This window comes from Porites lutea, chromosome 3 (assembly GCF_958299795.1).
Source record: "Porites lutea chromosome 3, jaPorLute2.1, whole genome shotgun sequence".
Taxonomy (NCBI): Eukaryota; Metazoa; Cnidaria; class Anthozoa; order Scleractinia; family Poritidae; genus Porites; species Porites lutea.
In genome coordinates, this window is record NC_133203.1 from 35,657,370 (window position 1) to 35,677,935 (window position 20,566).

Genomic DNA, 20,566 nt, shown 5'->3' on the forward strand with positions numbered 1-20,566 from the left:
GCCAATTCAGCCCCACTGAGATGGCTAAATTGACCCTTGCATCGGGGCCAAATTAGACCATGTAAAGGGTCAATATGGAAAACACTAGGGCCATTTTGGATTTTCCAGTAGCCAAAACAGCCCCCTCAAATGTTGGCCCTCTTAAAAACTACCCCTCCAAAAGTAGCCGATTCAGCCCTATATCGGGCCATTATGGTTTTTTTAATTTGGGTGGGGCCTACAGATTTTTTCCCTTAATTAGGGTATTGATAAATAATGAAACCAAACTAAGGCTTATTTCAAACATTTATTCAGTTCTGAATAAGTTACTGTGATCTGTGTACATCATAACAATGCGTATTCCAACCTATTTATGTAATATTATCTTCGGTTAATCTCAACTTTTCTAGATTGAACATTTAGAATTATTGGAGGAATTAAATTGGCCAAGAGAGACACTTGTCTTCGGTGCGATCAAAGTAACTACTTCTTAAAACGGTTTTCACAAAAGACAAAGTCAAAATCATAATCAGCATCATAGTAACACTTAAAACCTATAGTGAAAATCAAAAATTGGAGTTGTAAAGGGTTTCATTAATTAAAGCTCACCAGAATTGGAGTCAATTAAGGTTTCTTTTATAACTCCCCTTTTGACAAAAAAAAAAAATAAAAGATTGTCAGAGTAGGTCAAGTTCTCCTCCTAACAATTCCGACAATGTACATTAGATTGAAGTAAAAGAGTTGTAAGAGCAATAATGAACTAAGACGTTTTAGCTATACCAATTCTCAAGCTTCTGATTATGACTCCAACTCTGCCTACCTTGCTAGTGCGAGCCTTTAATGACTTGACCTAATCCTTTTGAAGGGTGGTTTTCACTCGTGACAAAGTCAGGGTCATAGTCAGAGCACTCATCACCTAGTGAAAATCAAAAATCAGAGTTGCAAGGGAAGTCATAACTAGAAGCCTGATGGAATTGGAGTCATCACAACTTTCTACTCTTCAGATTCTGCTTATGATGTAGAAAACCAGATTAAGCAGGGGTGTAATCGTCGAAGGATAAACCACTTACCAGTCAAAATTCTTGTTCCCATGCTTTATAGTTTTCACTAGATCAAAAGTGAAGGAGTCATAATTGGAGTAATTATACCCTGTTAGTGTTATATCTAGATCAACACTCTATGCTTTTGATTTGTACAGTTCCGACTCTGTATCTTACTAGTAAACCAGCCCAGCCCTTAATGACTTGGCAAATGTTTTAAACTATATTTTACTCCATAGATATTATGTTTAAAAAATCTTGCCAAATCTTGGTCTATAAGAGTGAAAGAAAACTTCCAAGAAACACATTTTGACAATTTGGCTACACCTTGCGAGGTTGTCCTGAGTTAACATTCAGCAAGAACTGAGGTATTTGCCAAGTCATTAAAAAAGGGAGGAAACATTGACAAGTGTCTACCCCAGTCCATTTTCAAGCAATGCCTGATCTAGAAAAGTCAAGATGGCTTTGCATTGGGTGTATGATACATTAAATACATAAGAACACCCAAGCAATATTATCACTGCATCAATCTTCTTCTGAGGAAACTGGCAAATAATGCCTCCCTTTGTCACAACAAAATCCTGAATTTTCCTGTCAACATCTGCATCCCTCTGCAATAAAAACAAATGTTGTAATTTTAGAAATGATAAAAACAATAATCAAAACACAACAAACAGTGCGTACACATAAAAAGTCAGTATGGTCATAACAATACTATTGTCAAAAAAATGTTGGTTTAATTACTTCTTTCCACTTTTCAGGTATGCATGTATGGTATACTGTATAAATTATAGTTTGTTGAAATTATGCTTCCTTTATGTTATGGGAAAAAGAATGACAGCATAATTATGTCTAATACATTCACACATCATTGAGGAGGTAATTACAGTGTGCATGTCCTGATACAAGAAGATTCTTTTAGTACATCTATTTACTCACCAATCAAGAAATTTTGCAGCTATAAATCAAAATTCATTAAGTATTATGTAGCCATTATTATTCTGTGAGATTTGGTGTAGTCTGGTGACGGGAATGGCCCCCAAGGGATACCTTCATATAACAAAAGCTAAATTGCATCTCAATTTTGTCTGACTTCCACTTGTATCTGGGCCTCCCAAGCATTTAGGGTTCAATGTACAGTTGAGTTTGTAGCACTCTTGTGGTATTTTGTATCACAATATCAGGAAAAACATTGTATTCCCAAAACACCTACCTCTACAATAGTGATAAATTCCTCCTGAAGTCCTCTTAGCACTCCGATCAAAGCCGCAGAACCTTGTTCACTACCAAAAGGACGCCGCCTTTCTATTTCTGCCATAGGAGAAATGTTATTAAATTAAAACTGGTTGACTTGGAGCACCAAGTTTATTTACACACAGTTCTGAGTAATTGTGGGAGCAAATTGACTGACAGACCCTGTTACCTCAATCACACCTGCAGAATTCTACAACCTAAAATTCTATTTCCTAATTTTATGTATAACTTTATTATTATAATTCACATTATTGAAGCAGAATTCTGCAACCTAAAATTCCATTTCCTAATTTTATGCATAACTTTATCACATTATTCTTTCAACCCTTTAAGCCTTAAGAGTGATCAGCATCAAATTTCTCCTTGTAATATCAATGCTTTGTAAAACAGAGTGTTCATGAGAATTATGGACATGATCACACAATTTGCTTGATATTTTATCAACTTCTTCCCACTACTTCTGTAGGAAATGAATAGGGGCAGCAAATGAGCATTCAAATTTTGATCTTAGGGTTAAAAGGGTTTTAAATTTCTCTATTTTTAATGCATTTATTTTGCACTTATTTATCAGACAAGAGAAATAATGCATTGGTAAGGTAAACCTTACTTAAAACAAAACAAGTACTGAAATCTACAGTGTAAATGTAAAACCAGACCACACCATCCTTACCATCTTCTTTAGTTGAAATGGCTTTAAGGTTTTTTCATTAGATATGTTCATCATTCTCCCTGTTTTAAATAGGGGACAGTGAGGGGATGGCAGAAGTGCTTTTTAACTCCTCCACTGGCTTAACTACAGAATACAGGGTCACTTATTTCCTTATCATTAGATAATAAAATTAAAAGCATCTAATGACCCGTTCTTCAAAGCGTTCCAACAAAGTGGACTTGAGTGACCCTGAATTCTGTTTCATCAAACGTGGTTAAAATAGCTCAGTCTTTTGCATTTGGTAGAAAGAGAGCGAATCAGGGCGGCTTACCTGGTCTTACTATCGGCTTTTTCCAGCAAAGTCTTGATTCTTGGAGAGCGTTTGTTATTATTATAATTTTGTGCAGTTCATCTTGAAAACCGTTGCGCCTCACGAGGCTTCTGTCTCCGATTCTTCACGACGAACTTCAAGAGCGAAGTGATGGATCAACGACGGCTCATAGTTCGAAAATAATTAGTAACAACACCTTGAATGTCCTTTGATGCTGTCGAAAAGTATAATACAAGACTCCTGATCCCCAAAGAAACTGGCATGTTCGCAACCGTTGCAGTACTTTCAAATGGACGCCAAAAGGACGACACCAAAGAGCATGTGCGTAGGGACAGCCCGCTGACCAGTTGTGTATTGTTTCCAAAATATGTTTTCGATTGTTTACATGTCGTGTCATTTTGAGCCTGTGGCAGGCGTTCGAAATTTTAAAAACCTTTTACTTATGAATCAGAAAATATATGTACGTGATGGCTGGGTCTTTGTTTGCTATCAATACCGAGGGATATTGTACTGTAACGCCCTCCCAGCGTTTAGTTTGCGTGACGCATCATGTAATGTTATCGATATTGAAATCACGTGCAGAACATTCGAGAGCGTGATTGTAGCTTTGTTTCCGATTTGCACCTTCGCTCGAGGCAAAGGTTCGCTCGAAACCATGATTTACCTTACAGTCTCTGACTGTCGTCACGGTTTTAGGTCTACGTTAAAGTTATCTTAGTTCCTTACTCGACTAAACGGACCGTACTTTGACACGTGACTATGGTTACTTCAACCGAACACCCCGGTCTCCTTGCACCCCTTTTGACGGCAAAAGGCGGTCACTCAGAGTAGACCTTGTTGGGGCCAAATCGGAATTTTAATTTGGCTATCGGAAGGGCCAAATTGAGAGGAAGTGCCAAAGTAGTTTTTAGTGTAGCCGATTCAGAAATTAGATGGGCCGAATTGGTACCATCTAGAACTGTTTTGACTCTTTCTGTCCAAAACGGCCCAGCATGTTCCAAATCGGCCCTCGAGAAATTGGGGCCGATTTGGCCTTTGGGGTCGATTTGGTTCTTTTCATTTTACAGTGTAGACTTGAGATCTAAAAGGCATTTCAGGATCGCTTGACTTGTCTTAATCGACATATGATAGTTTAGATTAGCTAGAATCTTTCGATTTTTTAAAATTTACCCAGAATATGGGACTGCCGGTCATTCAGTGTTTTTAATACCTTGACCGGTTACCGGCCATATAGCCACAGCGTAATTCTTTATAGAGAGAACACCCTGAAACGCAAATCAACACCCTCGACCAATCATTAGTTGACGGAAGATCATACGATTTCATCAAACTACAACAAAGTTCCCCTCTTCCCCATTTCAATGTTGTATTTGTCTGAGAACCTTTTGTCACCCAAACCAAAGTTTGGAGAGGGGGGGTGGGAGAACGGTCATTCATTTACCGACAGTTTTTTTTTATTTTTTTGTTACTTGGTGATCGAAGACGACAGGGAAATTAAATTGTACTCTTTTTATATTGCCAATATTAAAAACAATATACATCTCACGTGACACAGCGGGCCACCCCTGCGCGAGGCTAGATTTATGGGCCAATGTTGCCGGCTAAGGTATCTAATCAGGTAGGTAATCAGAAGACAGCTTCATATTGAGCTGTCTTGCTCAAAAAGCACGGGAAGCCAGCTAAATAAAACAAACACTGCTACAAACCCACCGGGGTTTCTCGTCGGTCTGAAATGGTTTTCTTTTCCCTCAGTGTAATTAGTTAGTGATATGCAACAATTTTCACAATGCGTTTAATTCCACCGTTACTACAAAAGTTATGTCGTTAGCACCATGGTTTAACTTTCACTGACCTGTTGGATCTGAAGACGTGGTCGGCACACCTAAAAATCAAAGTAAAAATCAAAGCATTTTTCTTTTGCCAGGATTGTTAGAATTAATCCTCGTAATCTTTTCTCTGCATTATGTTATGATAGCGAAAATGTCGCGCGCGGTTCAGGGAGAACTATGGGTAAGCAATAAAGAATGTCGTTTGAAAAGGCATGAATTACGAAAACTAGCTAGCAAGAAACATCAAGACCCTTTGAATACTATCATACGTGAGCAATACCATGATACTCTGGCTCAATACAAGAAATTACTTAATTCTAAAAAGAATGATTATTACAATGCCAAGATTTCTGAGCTAGAAAACACTGCAGACAATTCAGACGCGAAAACTTTCTGGCAATGTCTCAAATCGATGGACGACACTAGAAAAGGAGAAGATGTTCCATCAATCTCGGAGGAAAATTAGCTACAATATTTCCACAATCCTCATTCAAATTAACCTCTTAACCCAACGCAGCAAAACATTTGCAATGAACTACGACAAAATGAATGCCATGGTCAACACTCTCGTCCCTTAGATTTCATGATAACTGAAAGAGAAATACGTAAAGCTGCGGAAAAGTTAAAGAATAGTAAATCACCATTTTCAGATAAAAAAAGCTAGTATTGATACACTGATGCCCGTAAATGAAAAATTATTTAACTCAATTCAGCTCAATTCTTAATCAAGGGACCATGCCACAGACTTGGTGTGGTGGTCTTATTACTTCCATTCATAAATCGCGCGGACGAAGCGATCCGGCAAACTACCGGGGTATCTGTGTCTTCAGCTGCCTAGGAAAACTATTTTGTTCTATCTTAAACCAACGACTTCTCGAGTATATCGTTTCTTTGAATATACTCCACAATTCTCAAATTGGTTTTTTACCCAATAACCGCACAGCAGACCACGTCTTCACTCTCCGAACCTTGATAGATAAGTACGTTCATAATCACAACGAAAAGATCTACGCTTGTTTTGTAGATTTCAAAAAAGCTTTTGACTCAGTACAAATTGATGTTGGTGGTTCTTTTTATAACTTAATTAAAATCTTATATCACAACTCTTCCTGCTCAATTAAAATTGCCCAAAAACAAAAGCAATCATTCCGTTATGCGAGAGGTGTACGGCAAGGCTGTATCTTAAGTCCACTGCTTTTTAATCTTTATATTAACGACCTACCTTTCGCATTTGAAAATACATTATCTCATCCTTTTGTTTTGCCAAACGTTGTAAAACTGCATTCTTTATTATATGCAGACGATTTAATCATTTTATCACGATCCAAAACAGGACTACAAAATTGCCTCGATAAACTATCTTCATTCTGTACTTCATGGATGATGGAAATCAATCCCAAGAAAACAAAAATTATACTTTTTCAGAAACGTGCGAGAAAAAAATGCGGATTTTCACTTTCTCATAGATAGTCAAATAATTGATGTTGTACAAGAGTACACTTACTTAGTAACTCGAATGTCCTCATCGGGAAATTTTTCAGTGTCACGTGAACATCTCAAGGAGAAAGCTCTTCATGCCCTCTTCAGCTTGAGACGACTCACAAACCTTAGCAAACTAAAAGCAGCTCTCGCCTGTAAAATATTTGATACTATGATCTCCCCTATTCTAACATTTAACAGTGAAATTTGGGGGGTGTATGCCAAACCAGACTTTAAGACCTGGGACGGCTCACAAATCGAGAAGGCACATCTTCAATTTTGTAAACGATACTTGGAGGTGAAACTGCTGAAGAGGTTTCATTTGAATGGTCACATCTTAGGATTTCATACACAGACTCAAAAGTTAGAACTACGTACTAAATAAAGAGTACCATGTAAAAGTTCTGCCGAAGAGGTTGCACCTAAACTGGAAGTCGGAAATATCACACGTTGCAAATAAAGTTGCAAAGTCAATCGGTATAATATCTAGATGCAGCTTCTTTCTTCCTAAAACGTCTCTACGTATGCTCGACTATTCCTTAAATTATCCTTATTTCTACTACTGTAATATAGTTTGGGCTTCGACCTATTAAACCAATCTCCGCCGTCTGGTTATCCTGCAAAAGTGCATTATTAGAATTATTAATAAATCGAATTTCAAAGCTCATACAGACTCCATCTTTACAGACCTCGGTATTCTAAAATTCAATGATATCTATTTGCTACAACTAGACCAATTTATGTTTTCTTACAAAAATTCCTTTTTACCTCCAAGGTTTAATAACGATTTTTCCCAAAGCAACCAATTCCACTCTTACAATAAAGAAATTCCCAGGCCTACCGTCTACAGTATTGTCGAACAAACAGTAAGAAGTTCTCTGCCTTTTTTCAAGGACCTAAGTTTTTAAATTCATTTGACAGCGAGGTCATCACCTCTCGATCCCCTTCCTCTTTTAAGAAAATACTGAAGATTAAATTATTGAGTAAATATGAAAACAGTTCATCAATCTTTCCATATTCGACTTTTCGCCATCTTTTCTTCAATTGATGTTAAACAGCTCTAGCCCATAGCTCGAGGGGGCCTTACGTAACCTCTCATAAGCTCCTATAGTTTCTGTTAGGTCTCCTCGCCACTATAACTTTTCCTATATTTTTTGTAATTATTATTGTGTGGCAAACAAAATAAAATAAATAAATCTGAATGGTCACACCATAGGATTTCATCCACATACACAAAAAGAGAACTACTACATACTAAATAAATAGTACCATTAGGTGAAAGTACTGTTGAAGTCGCTGAGGATTCATTTGAATAGTCATACCATAGGATTTCATCCACAGACTCAAAAGTTAGAACTACAAACTAAAAAAATAGTACCATGTGTAAATTTATGCTGAAGAGGTTTCATTTGAATGGTCACACCATAGGATTACACACACAGACTCAAAAGTTAGAGCTACATACTAAATAAATAGTACGCCACTGTGTAATAGGCACTAGCGTAGAATGTGAGAGGGCGCAGTAAAAAGTTGGCGAACTACGAACTGACTTTGTGTTCTGACTTTGTGTCCTAAAACATTACAACTATGCCGAAGTACTGCTGAAGAAGTTTCACTTGAATCGGTAACACCACATACACAACAGATCGAACAACCTTACGATATTCCATCATTCATTCTGGCATTGTAATTAGTGTGCCGGAACACCCTGGAACATTCCCGCAACACCCCCAGAACACCCTCGAAACACTGCCGGAACACCCCGGGACACCATCATAACACTGCCCGGAATATCCTTGAATACCCTCTGACAGCCTGAACCCTGCAGGAACACCATTGAATAACAAAATCAAAATAATGATTAAAAAAAACCCTGAAATATTATCAATGAATCAATTATTACATTTTATCTAAACTGGAAAAACGGAGTTTGGGTGAGATTGACGACTTGCCAATGCGACTTCCGAAGATTTTAAGTTAGTCCGTAGACCTCTGTTGAATATTTAATAGCCTTTTGGTTTGAGATACGCTGAAAGAGCTACTGACGTTGAAAAAAAATCATGTACAGTAAAATACTGTTGGCTAAAAGGTTATATGGCATTTGAAGAATATTAATCAGTCTAAATGTTTACCATCTGATTTGATGTTCTCTACGAAACGATGCCGCTGCAGACATATGCCGCCCAGATTCGACCTTAAGTCGGCTGAATTTGAATTTTTCAGGCATTGTGAGGAAATTACCAAAGAAATAGCTTCCTAAAATTTGCCTTTTGAAAACCTTTTGGAGAGTTTTTTATTCGATTAATTTATACGGTAAGTCCCGGCCGGCTCTCCTTTATTTGCGTCAAACTCATATGTGCCGCCCAGCTGCAGGGTATGGAACAGGCTTGTTTATTTGGACCAGCAGCCTGTTGCATTTAAGGTCTCAAACAAGGTTGTGAACATTAACAGTGCACCGGCGATGGTACCATAGTACTGTACATGTCAGTAATATATAATAAATACTTAATTCCAGGATCATTGCTACGCACCGACATAAAGAACAGCAGACGTTGATTGTTTTATTCAAAACCATGACATCAAGTCGTGTTAATACTTCAAATCCCACAATGGATCCAATCAAGTCTTAATTGATATATTTTTTAGGGTATTCCGGGGCGTCTAGCCTGTCATGGGTGTCCGGGGGCGTCCTGAGGGTGTTCCGGGCCTGTTACTGGTTTTACGGAGATACCCTTTAAATTACCTTCTTCTTCACCTCCTACTCTTAACTCAATGGTGGCCGACTTTACGAATCCAGGACCCACTCTACAGACTGAGTTACAGCTGTACTTCGCCTCGTCATCTTTAGTGACGTTATTAATAGTAAGGATAAACTCTATTTTGCACTTGGTGTCCGTCTTCTTTTCTTGTATTTCATACTTTTCATCGCCTTTTATTACCACTGAACTGTTGAAACGCAAATGCCTCCATTGTAATTCTAGGCTATATGCACAGCCATCCGGATCAATTTCAACCAAACATATTAAACTGGCGTTGGAAGACGCACTTGCAGTCACCATGGGAGAGGAAATATTTGGTTTTTTAGGGGACGGACCTGTAGCAAATAAGATTGCAAATAAAATAAACGTCAATTGACAATATAATTAATTATTTTTACAGACCAAAACGGCAGATTTCCCTACGCTTTTTTATATACTTCAAGTAGTGAAATCCCTACCCGTTCATATACCCGAACAAGTGGCGGATACAGAGCTTCAGATAAGGGAAGGGGCACAGGTGGCCCAAGCTCAGTGTGTGACTTTAATCATTAACACATGTAGTTTCATATTGTGTAATTTAAAATGGCCGTGAATATAAAGGATTTGCATGGGAATTCAGGTAAAAGATTCAAATCGATAAATACTAGATAGAATGTTTAATAAAATACAGCTTACCGTATTTACTTTGCTTGTTTTTGTTTGCTGTGTGGTTATTTTTCCGATCCATTGCGATTTAAGCGAAATAACTACACAGCAAACAAAAACAAGCAAAGTAAATACGGTAAGCTGTATTTTATAGAAACATTCTAGCGAGTATTTATCGATTTGAATCTTTTACCTGAAGTCCCATACAAATCGTTAATATATTCACGGCCATTTTAAATTACGCAATATGAAACTACATGTGTTAATGGTTAAACTCACACACTGAGCTTGGGCCGCCCACCCATAGCCATTATAGGGAATGCCCGACCCCCTCGGGTCCCCACTCACATTCAAGACTCAGTTCGAATATTACAGGTTCAGGACTTGGCCAGCCAGGAATACTATTTTCTGCAATGCACTCGTATTTCCCTTCATGTTTGTCTTTAGATTTACTTATGCGAAGAAAAGAACGTAGCGTGTCGTTTCCCTCTAGCATCTCTGAAAGAGAAAAACCGTCAGAACCGTTGACGATTCGTTTTGCATCTGGTTTGTTCTTCCTCCAAATTATGCGAGGTAGAGGCCATCCTCTGAAAGCACAGCAAACTTCTGTTCGACTGTCTCGTGTATACTCTTTTGGGGAACTTGAACAAGTGCCGCTATCAACATACGTCACTTTACCTAAAACAGTAAAATACTGATATGGTCATGACACACGTAAATTCAAGGAGGCTGAGGCGCCCATTTCTCAAGGTCTTACCTCTTCGTGTTTGATGCTTCATAACTTTGGCTGTAGTGCATGAAGCAACGCATCTAACTTTGAACTTAATTTTAGAGCCATGCTCTGTTGACATCGCCGCTCCTTAACAACAGGATAATGATGAAATGAAATTTATAAACTGGGAATTTTCTCGAAATATAGCAATAATCTGTTAAAATCCTTTAGTGTCGTAATAAGAAGGTTGAGTATGTCGATCGTCCGGGTTAACGTAGTTTTGAATTAAGGACTGTTGTTGACAGTGACTGACGTTTCGACAACCTGTGCGCTGGCCATCTTCAGAGTGAGTTGTATCACGTCAGTTGATGATATCTAACTCTGGTTATTTACCTGATTGATCAATTAAGTCGCGATGTTATTGGTCGTCTGTCGGTTAAGCAGTGATGTTATTAGCTATGAAGACTCGTAAGGTTATTGGTGCGATCAGTCTTTTTGTCATGGTCATATTTCGAGCTTGGGTAAACTGTGGAATTATATGGCCAAATATAGGGTTAAATTTTCATATATTGGAATGATTTTTACTGGGATATTCTGGATTCTTGCAGCTTTGAGATATTTTTCTTAGATGTGCTAGACCATACTGAAAAAAATAAATATAATGCAGCGCATTCATAACATTATATGATTAACTCCCGGACTAGGCCTATGTCCGCGGCGTTTTGAAGGAGCCTTTTATTTTTAGATACATTTTAGAGTACTTTTCCCGCGAAAATGGAAGGTCCGCTCCTCTCATGAGCACATTATAAAGACGTGACAAAGAAAAACTTAAGGTCAAAAAGGCTATTTTAGGGGTTTTGGTTTTTCTAACTGGTTTGTTAAAATGACGGGCCAGTGAAAACAGTTGTCGCTCCGGTTTATGGGCTCCTGGTTCTGCTCGTGGTTAAACCGGCTTTTGGTTAATGCAATAACACATGCACACTCAAGAATTAAAGGAGGGCAACATTTTTAACCAACACGCCTTACGTGCAAAATATATGTGGGTGCATTGACATCACTCATTTCCACCTGCTGAACTGTTTTGCTGTAATACCATGCCATCATTGGTAAGGTTGCCCCAGTTTATTCCTCTTGTCACTCCGCCAGGTTTGATCGAGCAGTTGAGGTTAACATTAGAGTTTGGATCTACTGTAATCTGATTTACAAGACACTCGCTTGACCGGGAGCAAGATTCTCTTATCTCACAGTCGGGGCTGAAGTTATTCGCAGCTGATACATCTGTAGAGTGAAAGAAGGTGAACAATATATGAAAGTTTTGTTAGAAAAAATACTTAACTAACTGTATCCTTCGTTGTCTATTCAAAAATTATTGAGTGAGGCCGAGTTGTTATCTAAAGAATTATGTAGCTCGAGGCTGCCTCGGTGGATAACAGCCTCCGAGATCAGAATAATTCTTCACATCATACGGAAGGCGAATTCCATAATTATTTTATTATTCATTCAAAATATTTCTAAGTTCTTAACAAGCTTACCTCCTCTCGTAAATTTTCATCAGAAATTTATTTAGTATGTAGTTCTAACTTTTGCGTCTGTGGATGAAGTCCTATGGTGTTACCATTTAAAACCTCTTCAGCAGTACTTTCACGTGGCACTATTTATGTCCTTTTTAGTTCAAACTTTGGGTCTGTTAAAGACATTCCAGCTTAATTTTGCGCAGTTCTATCGGGGCAGAAAAAAAAAAGACACAATATTTATCATTTATCTCGTCTACTGTCTCTCGAATAGCATTATAATTCATTTGCAATAAATTGCCACTAAACATTTTGTCTTCTCATTTTCATGTCGGAGAGTTGTAACAAAGAATGTACACCCTGAGTATTTTAATTACTCCTTACAGATAACTGACTTTAAGGTGAGTCGAAAATTTTAGTTTCGTTTCCTCGCATTAGAGTTTTGACGGAGCTCTAACTGATTACTCCATGAGTAAGACGGCGGTAGAGAAAAAAAAGAAGTCAGTTTGCCTGTGAGCGAAGATAACGCACAACTAGATTGATCAGTGCGAAGTTTAGAATCGGCCCTTTCGCATCGGAAGTTAGTCTCCTCAATACACCTGTCGGACGCACAATTAAGAGATTGACGTCAAAAAAAGAAGGACGTTTAATATAGACAACGATAGCAAGAAATATTCATTGTAAAAGTTGTGCCGCGCTCTATAAAGAGAATTGGACGCTCTACGTAAATTTTCAGTCGAAAACAGAGTCGAAAATGGTGATATTCGCGTAGATGAAACAGCCAATAATCAATCTGAACCTAGATAAGCTTATATCATAACCAAAACTGTATAACTATGTAGTTAAGAGTGAATCAGATTAGCAAACGCAAGCCGCAATTTGTTGTCTGCTGTTCAAAGCGACCGAGTATTGTTTTTTCATGGCAACCATTGTTTTGGCTAAGACAATGACTTCACTCCGACTGCGCGCTAACTTTAAAATTCATATTGTGAAACTTAGGGCCTGTTTACATGGAGTGGGGGACCCCGGTCTAGTGGGGTAAGTTTCTTTTGTTTTCACGCTCTGGGGGACACAAAACAAAAGAAACTTACCCCACTAGACCGGGGTCCCCCACCCCATGTAAACAGGGTCTTAAAAGTCTGCAACTTAATCGAGTCAAAATTTCTCGAAAAAGCTATCCACGTGTAGGTAAGGCCTTTGTCTTAAATAATCCGCTATATAATCTGAAGATTTCTGACTATTTTGAAGAAATTCGATGTTTAACTTGGACAAGGGTCGTTTTCCATACTGAAAATACAGTAAAAAGCCTGATTTTCAATGTTAAAAGTCTGCACCCAATTCTCATTTATTTTACTTGAAATTTAGGTGGAATGATAGATTAATCCTTTAACTTAAAGAATCCGCTCTATAATGTTAAAGAATTCACCTTTTAAAGTACCGAAATGACGATTTTATTCACTCTGCTACGCCAAAATCGCCCGTTTTTTCTATTATTATGCTGCTTTTTTGGCACATTCATGACTAATTAGCCCAACTCAATGGCTCAGTGTGAGTGGTGAGTTGCCCTTTTTCGTCACTAACAGAGTCTCCGTTGCAGTTCCCACCGAAATCATCAATGACTTCCTTGTTAACTGATGTTGAATGAGGTGGATATAGGCAGTAGATATTTTTTTTGACTTCCGATACAAATTGTATTGTTTATATTTGTTTTGTTGTTCTGATCATTTTTAACGAAGTGCAGGTGAAATTGAGCCTAACATGCAACGAGCAATGCCACGTCGAGGCTGTAAGATTACATTTTACGTTCGTGCCTGCATTTTAGAGCGTTGGGAAGTTGATTAGTCCAACCGGTTCCCCACCAAAGAAAACAAACTAACAAATCAACAAAGAAGCAAAATACAGCCACACAAAAAAAACTAAACTAAAAAAGACACCAAACAAACAAATAACTTACACAAAAAACAGTTAATGACCGGAATATAATCAGCCAGCTATATAGTATATAGTTATTTTGTTAGCGAGAATTTATTGCCGATCGAATTTTCCTGCCATTTAGGAGGTCAATGGCCCGTGAATCTTTCTTCCCCATTAACCGGCGCCCCGGTTTATATAAACGCCTCAAAAATACAAAAACAAAACAGGCAGGTAATAGCCACAACCCGATTTAACCCGATAACATTCTGAAAGCAAAGTGGTAGTCAATTGTCCGCTTTTTGGAGAAAGATTCGATAAATATAAAGATTTATCCTTTCCTGGAAGAATTTGGAACTCAGTCTTAAATTACTTGGTCCAAATGTTTGGGAGATTAACGATTTGTAAGAAAATGTTTTGGTCCCTTTTGTTAACGATCGATTCTAGTTATTGGAAACGTCGTTTTCAGTTAGCTTTTATATGCAAATGCAAGAAAAATTAATTAGAAAATGACTCATTTTTCTGTTTACTTTTGTGGCGTCAACAGTCGATGTTCACTTTGCAAACACAGACCCGTTTATCACCCTTTGTGTCCTTCTTCGACAGCTGAAAAATAACCCGGCTTGCTTTCTTCTTGGTGCTTGCTGGGGAGTTTACATTAAGTTTTATTCAAGCTTTTTAAAACATTAGTGACATAACGCAGAGATGTCCTGCCTCTTGTTTCTTGTCAGTGAAACAAGGACCGAGAGCGACGCTAAATAGGGAATTTTTTTTTTCCGGTCTACTGATGCACATATAGCGAGAAAATACCACTATATGTCTTACAAAGATGACGTGCCTTGAATCCTAAGAGTTGTCAGAGAAAAAACAGAAACAATTAAACTTTGAGATCTTTTCGTACGCAGTCGTTCTTCATGTTTGCTGTATACCTGTTTTCTGTTTGAGCGACTTGAAGCTAGTAATCAACTGTCTCGATCAATTAATGCAATTCACTGCGTGTCCTCAAAAAACTCGTGTAACTAACATCCCACGGACAGATTGCATCGAGCTGAGATAGTCAGTTGCATGGATACGGGAGCCTAGTTGTAACTGAACAATTAAAACATCTCGGTTTTAACGTCAGTTTTATCGGAGAAGGCCCTCCTTCGAGTTGTATTCAGTTACAGATAATTACATATTAATTGCCCTTTGTGCCTTCCGCCATAGAAGTTTAAACTGTATTTGATCCCCATTTTATCACCCACGGACTAAAGCCGAACACTTAGTTGGGAAATTTAATTCTTCGCTATTTCCGAAGACAAGAAATTTTGCTGTAGGTATTCAGATTTTAGGCGCTCTGGTTGCCTATGGCTAACTAATTGGCAGTTGCCAAAATTAGCTCTCGTAACCTTAACCTTAGTTTCAGGTTTCTTATGTAAAATAAAATGAGCCGGCATTTTCATTCAACTAGTGCTCGCCGTTTCTCAATGGCGGTCACTAACGATAGCTTAGCAAAAAACTTGGGAATATGTTAGATTAGGAAACAGTCTCTTTACAGGCCCGGAGCTCTCCCTAGTCTCTCACTCTCTTTTCACACTCGACTAGGATTTTTACGTAGGAGCAACACAAAATTACGGGCTGTTAAGCACCTAGGCATGTGTTCTTTATTACGAAAACATTTAGGTAAAAGAATATTAAGTAGTTTCTTTTTAAATAACTTTGGTCATTCCAAATCAACGAACCATTCGCGCTTTTGCTATGCATTACCTCAAATTTTAATCATGAAGTTAATGCTTTTATTTAAGTGCCGACGTAGGGGTCGGTTCTTGAAGAACTAAAAAACAAATGAAACGGTCCAGCTAGTGATTCACAAGAGTGGTCCGCTTACAGGAACTGTTGTTTAAGAGAGCTTAACATTACAGCGCTTTTAAAAGTCAGTTCAAACGGTGTTTCACTGAATGCCGCTTGTAATTAGAGGTGGTCGCTTATGAGAGTGTCGCAAGGAGAACTCCGGCTGTATTTTTAAGACGCTGAATATAAGAGAGAGCTAAATTATCGGAATAAATTAGCATACTTTTAATTATTTAAGTCATTTTTCAAACCACCTTGCAACAACGCCAGTGTCGGTGGCAAATTTCCTGAACTATTTATTCCGAACCTACGCCTAAAAGCTTTCATACTCTCTTCGCTCTCTTTTTAAACAGTGTTTTTAAATTTTTGCGTTTCCTAAATGAAAACTAAAATTAAATCGTTTAGTTGCACAAATACTATAAGTATAACTGATCTCAAATACTGTAATATGTTTGAAGGCCAGTACTCTTGCAGCCGCCATCAGTATTCCCTCCAAAATTAGCACTCGCTCACTCCCAGCCTAAAGAAGGGTCATGTTGAATAAGGGACGATCCTCACTAGTATTTTTTTTTTTCTTACTTCAGTTGTAAATTGTTCTTCGTGCAATTTCTGTTGTTTTGTTTACCAGTGTGCTTTAACGGTTCTGAAGTAATTAAACTGACGCTAACGGCCTAAGGGCAATTCCGCGTTGAGGTCGTTACTGAGTTATTAGTTTTCATACTCCATACTCTTCTGCTAGTTTTAGCGTACCGAGAAACAAAATCAACTTTCTTTTGCCTGCGATTAAAACCCTATCTACTGTTTTAGCCAATCCTCGGCGACCTGGTCAGGGTTAATCCTAATAACCTGATTACCATTCAGCGATTGCCTTTAAAAGCCAGCAATGCCCGCCATATGTCTATGTGTCTTTTAAATGCGCGCTCTATAAGTAATAAGGCACTATTTATCAAAGACTACGCAGTTGATCATCAAATTGACATCTTGGGGACTACTGAAACTTGGACCAAATCAGATGGGCAATCCAATCGTGTTGTGAATGAGCTGAGTCCCTGGGCATATTCTTTCAACCACGTACCGAGAAAAACGATCTGGTGATGGTATTGGCCTGTTATATAACACAAGCCTGAAAATCGAAAGGGTTGATTGTAACAGTTATGCCTCTTTTGAATACTTGGAGGTGAAACTGCACACTTCACCAACTGTTGTTAGAATTGCAGTTGTTTACCGCCCTCCTTCGTCAAAAGTTAATAAACTTACTTCCGCCCAGTTCTTTCATGATTTCAACGATCTGCTTGAACACTTCTCAGTTTCCTCTGGCAGGCTTTTGATCACGGGTGACTTCAATTTTCATGTAAATGAACCATCTCGGAGGGTTGTCCAATACTGTCGACCAGAATCCAGTCGTATCCCCTTGCTTTCCATCGGAAAACCGGAAGTCTAGTGGTGTAAAGTCCTACCAAGTGTATTGGATGCATTGGACACGAATAGATTCCGATGGAAAAGTTCATTTTCTATTCGTGAGAGACTTAGAAAAATTCCGCTCATGTTGGATGAGGGGGTGGAAAGTCGTTCCGATAGAGTCCATCGGATCCATTGGACACGAATAGATTCCGATGGAAAAGTTCATTTTCTATTCGTGAGAGACTTAGAAAAATTCCGCTCATGTTGGATGAGGGAGTGGAAAGTTGTTCCGATGGAGTCCATCGGATCCATTGGAAACGAATAGATTCCGATGGAAAAGTACATTTTTCTATTCGTGAGAGACTTAGAAAAATTCCGCTCATGTTGGATGAGGGGGTGGAGAGTGGTTCCGATGGAGTCCATCGGATCCATTGGACACGAATAGATTCCGATGGAAAAGTTCATTTTTCTATTCGTGAGAGACTTAGAAAAATTCCGCTCATGTTGGATGAGGGAGTGGAAAGTGGTTCCGATGGAGTCCATCGGATCCATTGGACACGAATAGATTCCGATGGAAAAGTACATTTTTCTATTCGTGAGAGACTTAGAAAAATTCCGCTCATGTTGGATGAGGGGGTGGAAAGTCGTTCCGATAGAGTCCATCGGATGCATTGGACACGAATAGATTCCGATGGAAAAGTTTATTTTTCTATTCGTGAGAGACTTAGAAAAATTCCGCTCATGTTGGATGAGGGGGTGGAAAGTCGTAAATACTAGCTAGAATGTTTAATAAAATACAGCTTACCGTATTTACTTTGCTTGTTTTTGTTTGCTGTGTGGTTATTTTTCCGATCCATTGCGATTTAAGCGAAATAACTACACAGCAAACAAAAACAAGCAAAGTAAATACGGTAAGCTGTATTTTATAGAAACATTCTAGCGAGTATTTATCGATTTGAATCTTTTACCTGAATTCCCATACAAATCGTTAATATATTCACGGCCATTTTAAATTACGTAATATGAAACTACATGTGTTAATGGTTAAACTCACACACTGAGCTTGGGCCGCCCACCCATAGCCATTATAGGGAATGCCCGACCCCCTCGGGTCCCCACTCACATTCAAGACTCAGTTCGAATATTACAGGTTCAGGACTTGGCCAGCCAGGAATACTATTTTCTGCCATGCACTCGTATTTCCCTTCATGTTTGTCTTTAGATTTACTTATGCGAAGAGTTCGGATCGGATCCATTGGACACGAATAGATTCCGATGGAAAAGTACATTTTTCTATTCGTGAGAGACTTAGAAAAATTCCGCTCATGTTGGATGAGGGGGTGGAGAGTGGTTCCGATGGAGTCCATCGGATCCATTGGACACGAATAGATTCCGATGGAAAAGTTCATTTTTCTATTCGTGAGAGACTTAGAAAAATTCCGCTCATGTTGGATAAGGGGGTGGAAAGTCGTTCCGATAGAGTCCATCGGATGCATTGGACACGAATAGATTCCGATGGAAAAGTTTATTTTTCTATTCGTGAGAGACTTAGAAAAATTCCGCTCATGTTGGATGAGGGGGTGGAAAGTCGTTCCAATGGAGTCCATCGGATCCATTGGACACGAATAGATTCCCATGGAAAAGTTTATTTTCTATTCGTGAGAGACTTAGAAAAACTCCGCTCATGTTGGATGGGGGGTAGAAAGTCGTTCCGATGGAGTCCATCGGATCCATTGGACACGAATAGATTCCCATGGAAAAGTTTATTTTCTATTCGTGAGAGACTTAGAAAAACTCCGCTCATGTTGGATGGGGGGTAGAAAGTCGTTCCGATGGAGTCCATCGGATCCATTGGACACGAATAGATTCCGATGGAAAACTTCATTTTCTATTCGTTATGAGGGGGTAGAAAGTCGTTCCGATGGAGTCCATCGGATCCATTGGAAACGAATAGATTCCGATGGAAAAGTACATTTTTCTATTCGTGAGAGACTTAGAAAATTCCACTCCTGTTGTATAAGGGGGTGAAAAGGCGTTCCAATGGAATCCATTGTATCCATTAGATTCGAATAGATTCGAATGCTTGGAGAAGAACATTTTCTATTCGTAACGGCAGGTCAAAAATTGTCATTATGTTGAACGAGGTGGAAAAGTGTGAAACGGAGTCTACTGCATCAGTCTTTAGTAGTGGAGAGGTGTATAAGAGGTCGGAAAAATGTGGTATGTAATCTTAATTATTTGGTTAGCGAGAAAAGGTAGTGAAGTCCGATGATCGATCAAAAACTGCATCGCTTCATGAGGTAATTTCTTTTTAAAAGCGAACACGTATTTGAGATAATTCAGTATAACAATTTCTGTGTAGCGAATGGCGGTAGCGATATGCGTTCTCTATTCTTCCAGCTCCCGAATTTCGATATGTTAGTTCGTTGTTATACTCCAGGAGAAGCGCAACAAGTAGATCATAGTGACAAAGTGAGCGTGCTACAGGATTAGGTAACGCGAACTGTTGGGAACGCGAAGGATGCGATCGAGGGGGACTAGAAACAAGAGTTGCCTGATCGACAAAATGGCCAAGATGGCGCATCTTTCGATCATTGACTTTCTAAAAGAATTTACGAGTAAAGAATTGGAACGGCAAGCAAAAGGCATATGGAATTATTTTAAATTCCACTGTTCCTTGAAAATGTGGAATTTTTCGATATTAAATCAGAGCATAAGAAAGCAAAAACGTAACCTGAAGTCGAATTTGGAATTCCTCCGAGGGAAGAATCCACGGAGTTATCTATTTTGAAACTCGTAAATGGAATCTCTCAGTAGGATTTTGGCATCCTTCCGAAGGAGACGTTTCAGAAGGGGTTTGGTATCCTTAGAAGGAGGTGTGTTTCAAATGGAATCCCTCAGAAGGACTTTGGCATCCCTCAGAAAGAGATGTCTTTTGCCTGAGATTTTGATCCAAAAGTAAGTAGCCAGGAAATACGCTCTTCTCACGTATGGTAATATGCCCGTCTAACCTCGTTTTTGAGTAAAAAGTCCTTTGAAATGCTAATCAGACGACGTTTTCGTATTTGAATTTCAAAAGAATTTTTACCCGTAAACGAGGTTAGACGGGCATATTACCATATGTGAGAAGAGCGTATTACCACTATTTATTATCTGCATGTACTTACAGTTACTATACGCACCACTGCATGCAAGTACATGCAAGTAGACCAGTTGGCAATTCATTATAATGTGTT

The 20,566-nt window shown here is 38.6% G+C and overlaps 1 protein-coding gene and 1 long non-coding RNA gene across 2 annotated transcripts; both read right to left on the reverse strand.

Moving 5' to 3' along the window:
- Positions 1-267: 267 nt before the first annotated feature.
- On the reverse strand, positions 268-3,994 carry LOC140931041 (uncharacterized). The gene is made up of 3 exons (XR_012164919.1): positions 3,254-3,994; positions 2,233-2,330; positions 268-1,630 (listed from the first exon to the last, which is right to left on the reverse strand). It is a non-coding gene; the product is annotated as an uncharacterized lncRNA (long non-coding RNA).
- A 5,236-nt stretch (positions 3,995-9,230) lies between these two features.
- On the reverse strand, positions 9,231-18,586 carry LOC140932216 (uncharacterized). Its single transcript, XM_073381849.1, has 4 exons — positions 18,454-18,586; positions 11,746-11,955; positions 10,314-10,643; positions 9,231-9,655 (listed from the first exon to the last, which is right to left on the reverse strand). Exons 1-4 carry the CDS (start codon positions 18,584-18,586, stop codon positions 9,231-9,233), a joined length of 1,098 nt encoding a protein of 365 aa, XP_073237950.1.
- Positions 18,587-20,566: the final 1,980 nt, after the last annotated feature.

Bases quoted from the DNA above. Each gene is read 5' to 3' on its own strand.
- LOC140932216 (XM_073381849.1), bottom strand. From the start codon at position 18,586: ATGGATCCGATCCGAACTCTTCGCATAAGTAAATCTAAAGACAAACAT. The intron at 11,956-18,453 runs GTGAGTGGGGAC...TTCACTCTACAG, and splicing joins ATTCGAACTGAGTCTTGAAT to ATGTATCAGCTGCGAATAAC. The intron at 10,644-11,745 runs GTGGAAATGAGT...TTACTGTTTTAG, and splicing joins ACAGCAAAACAGTTCAGCAG to GTAAAGTGACGTATGTTGAT.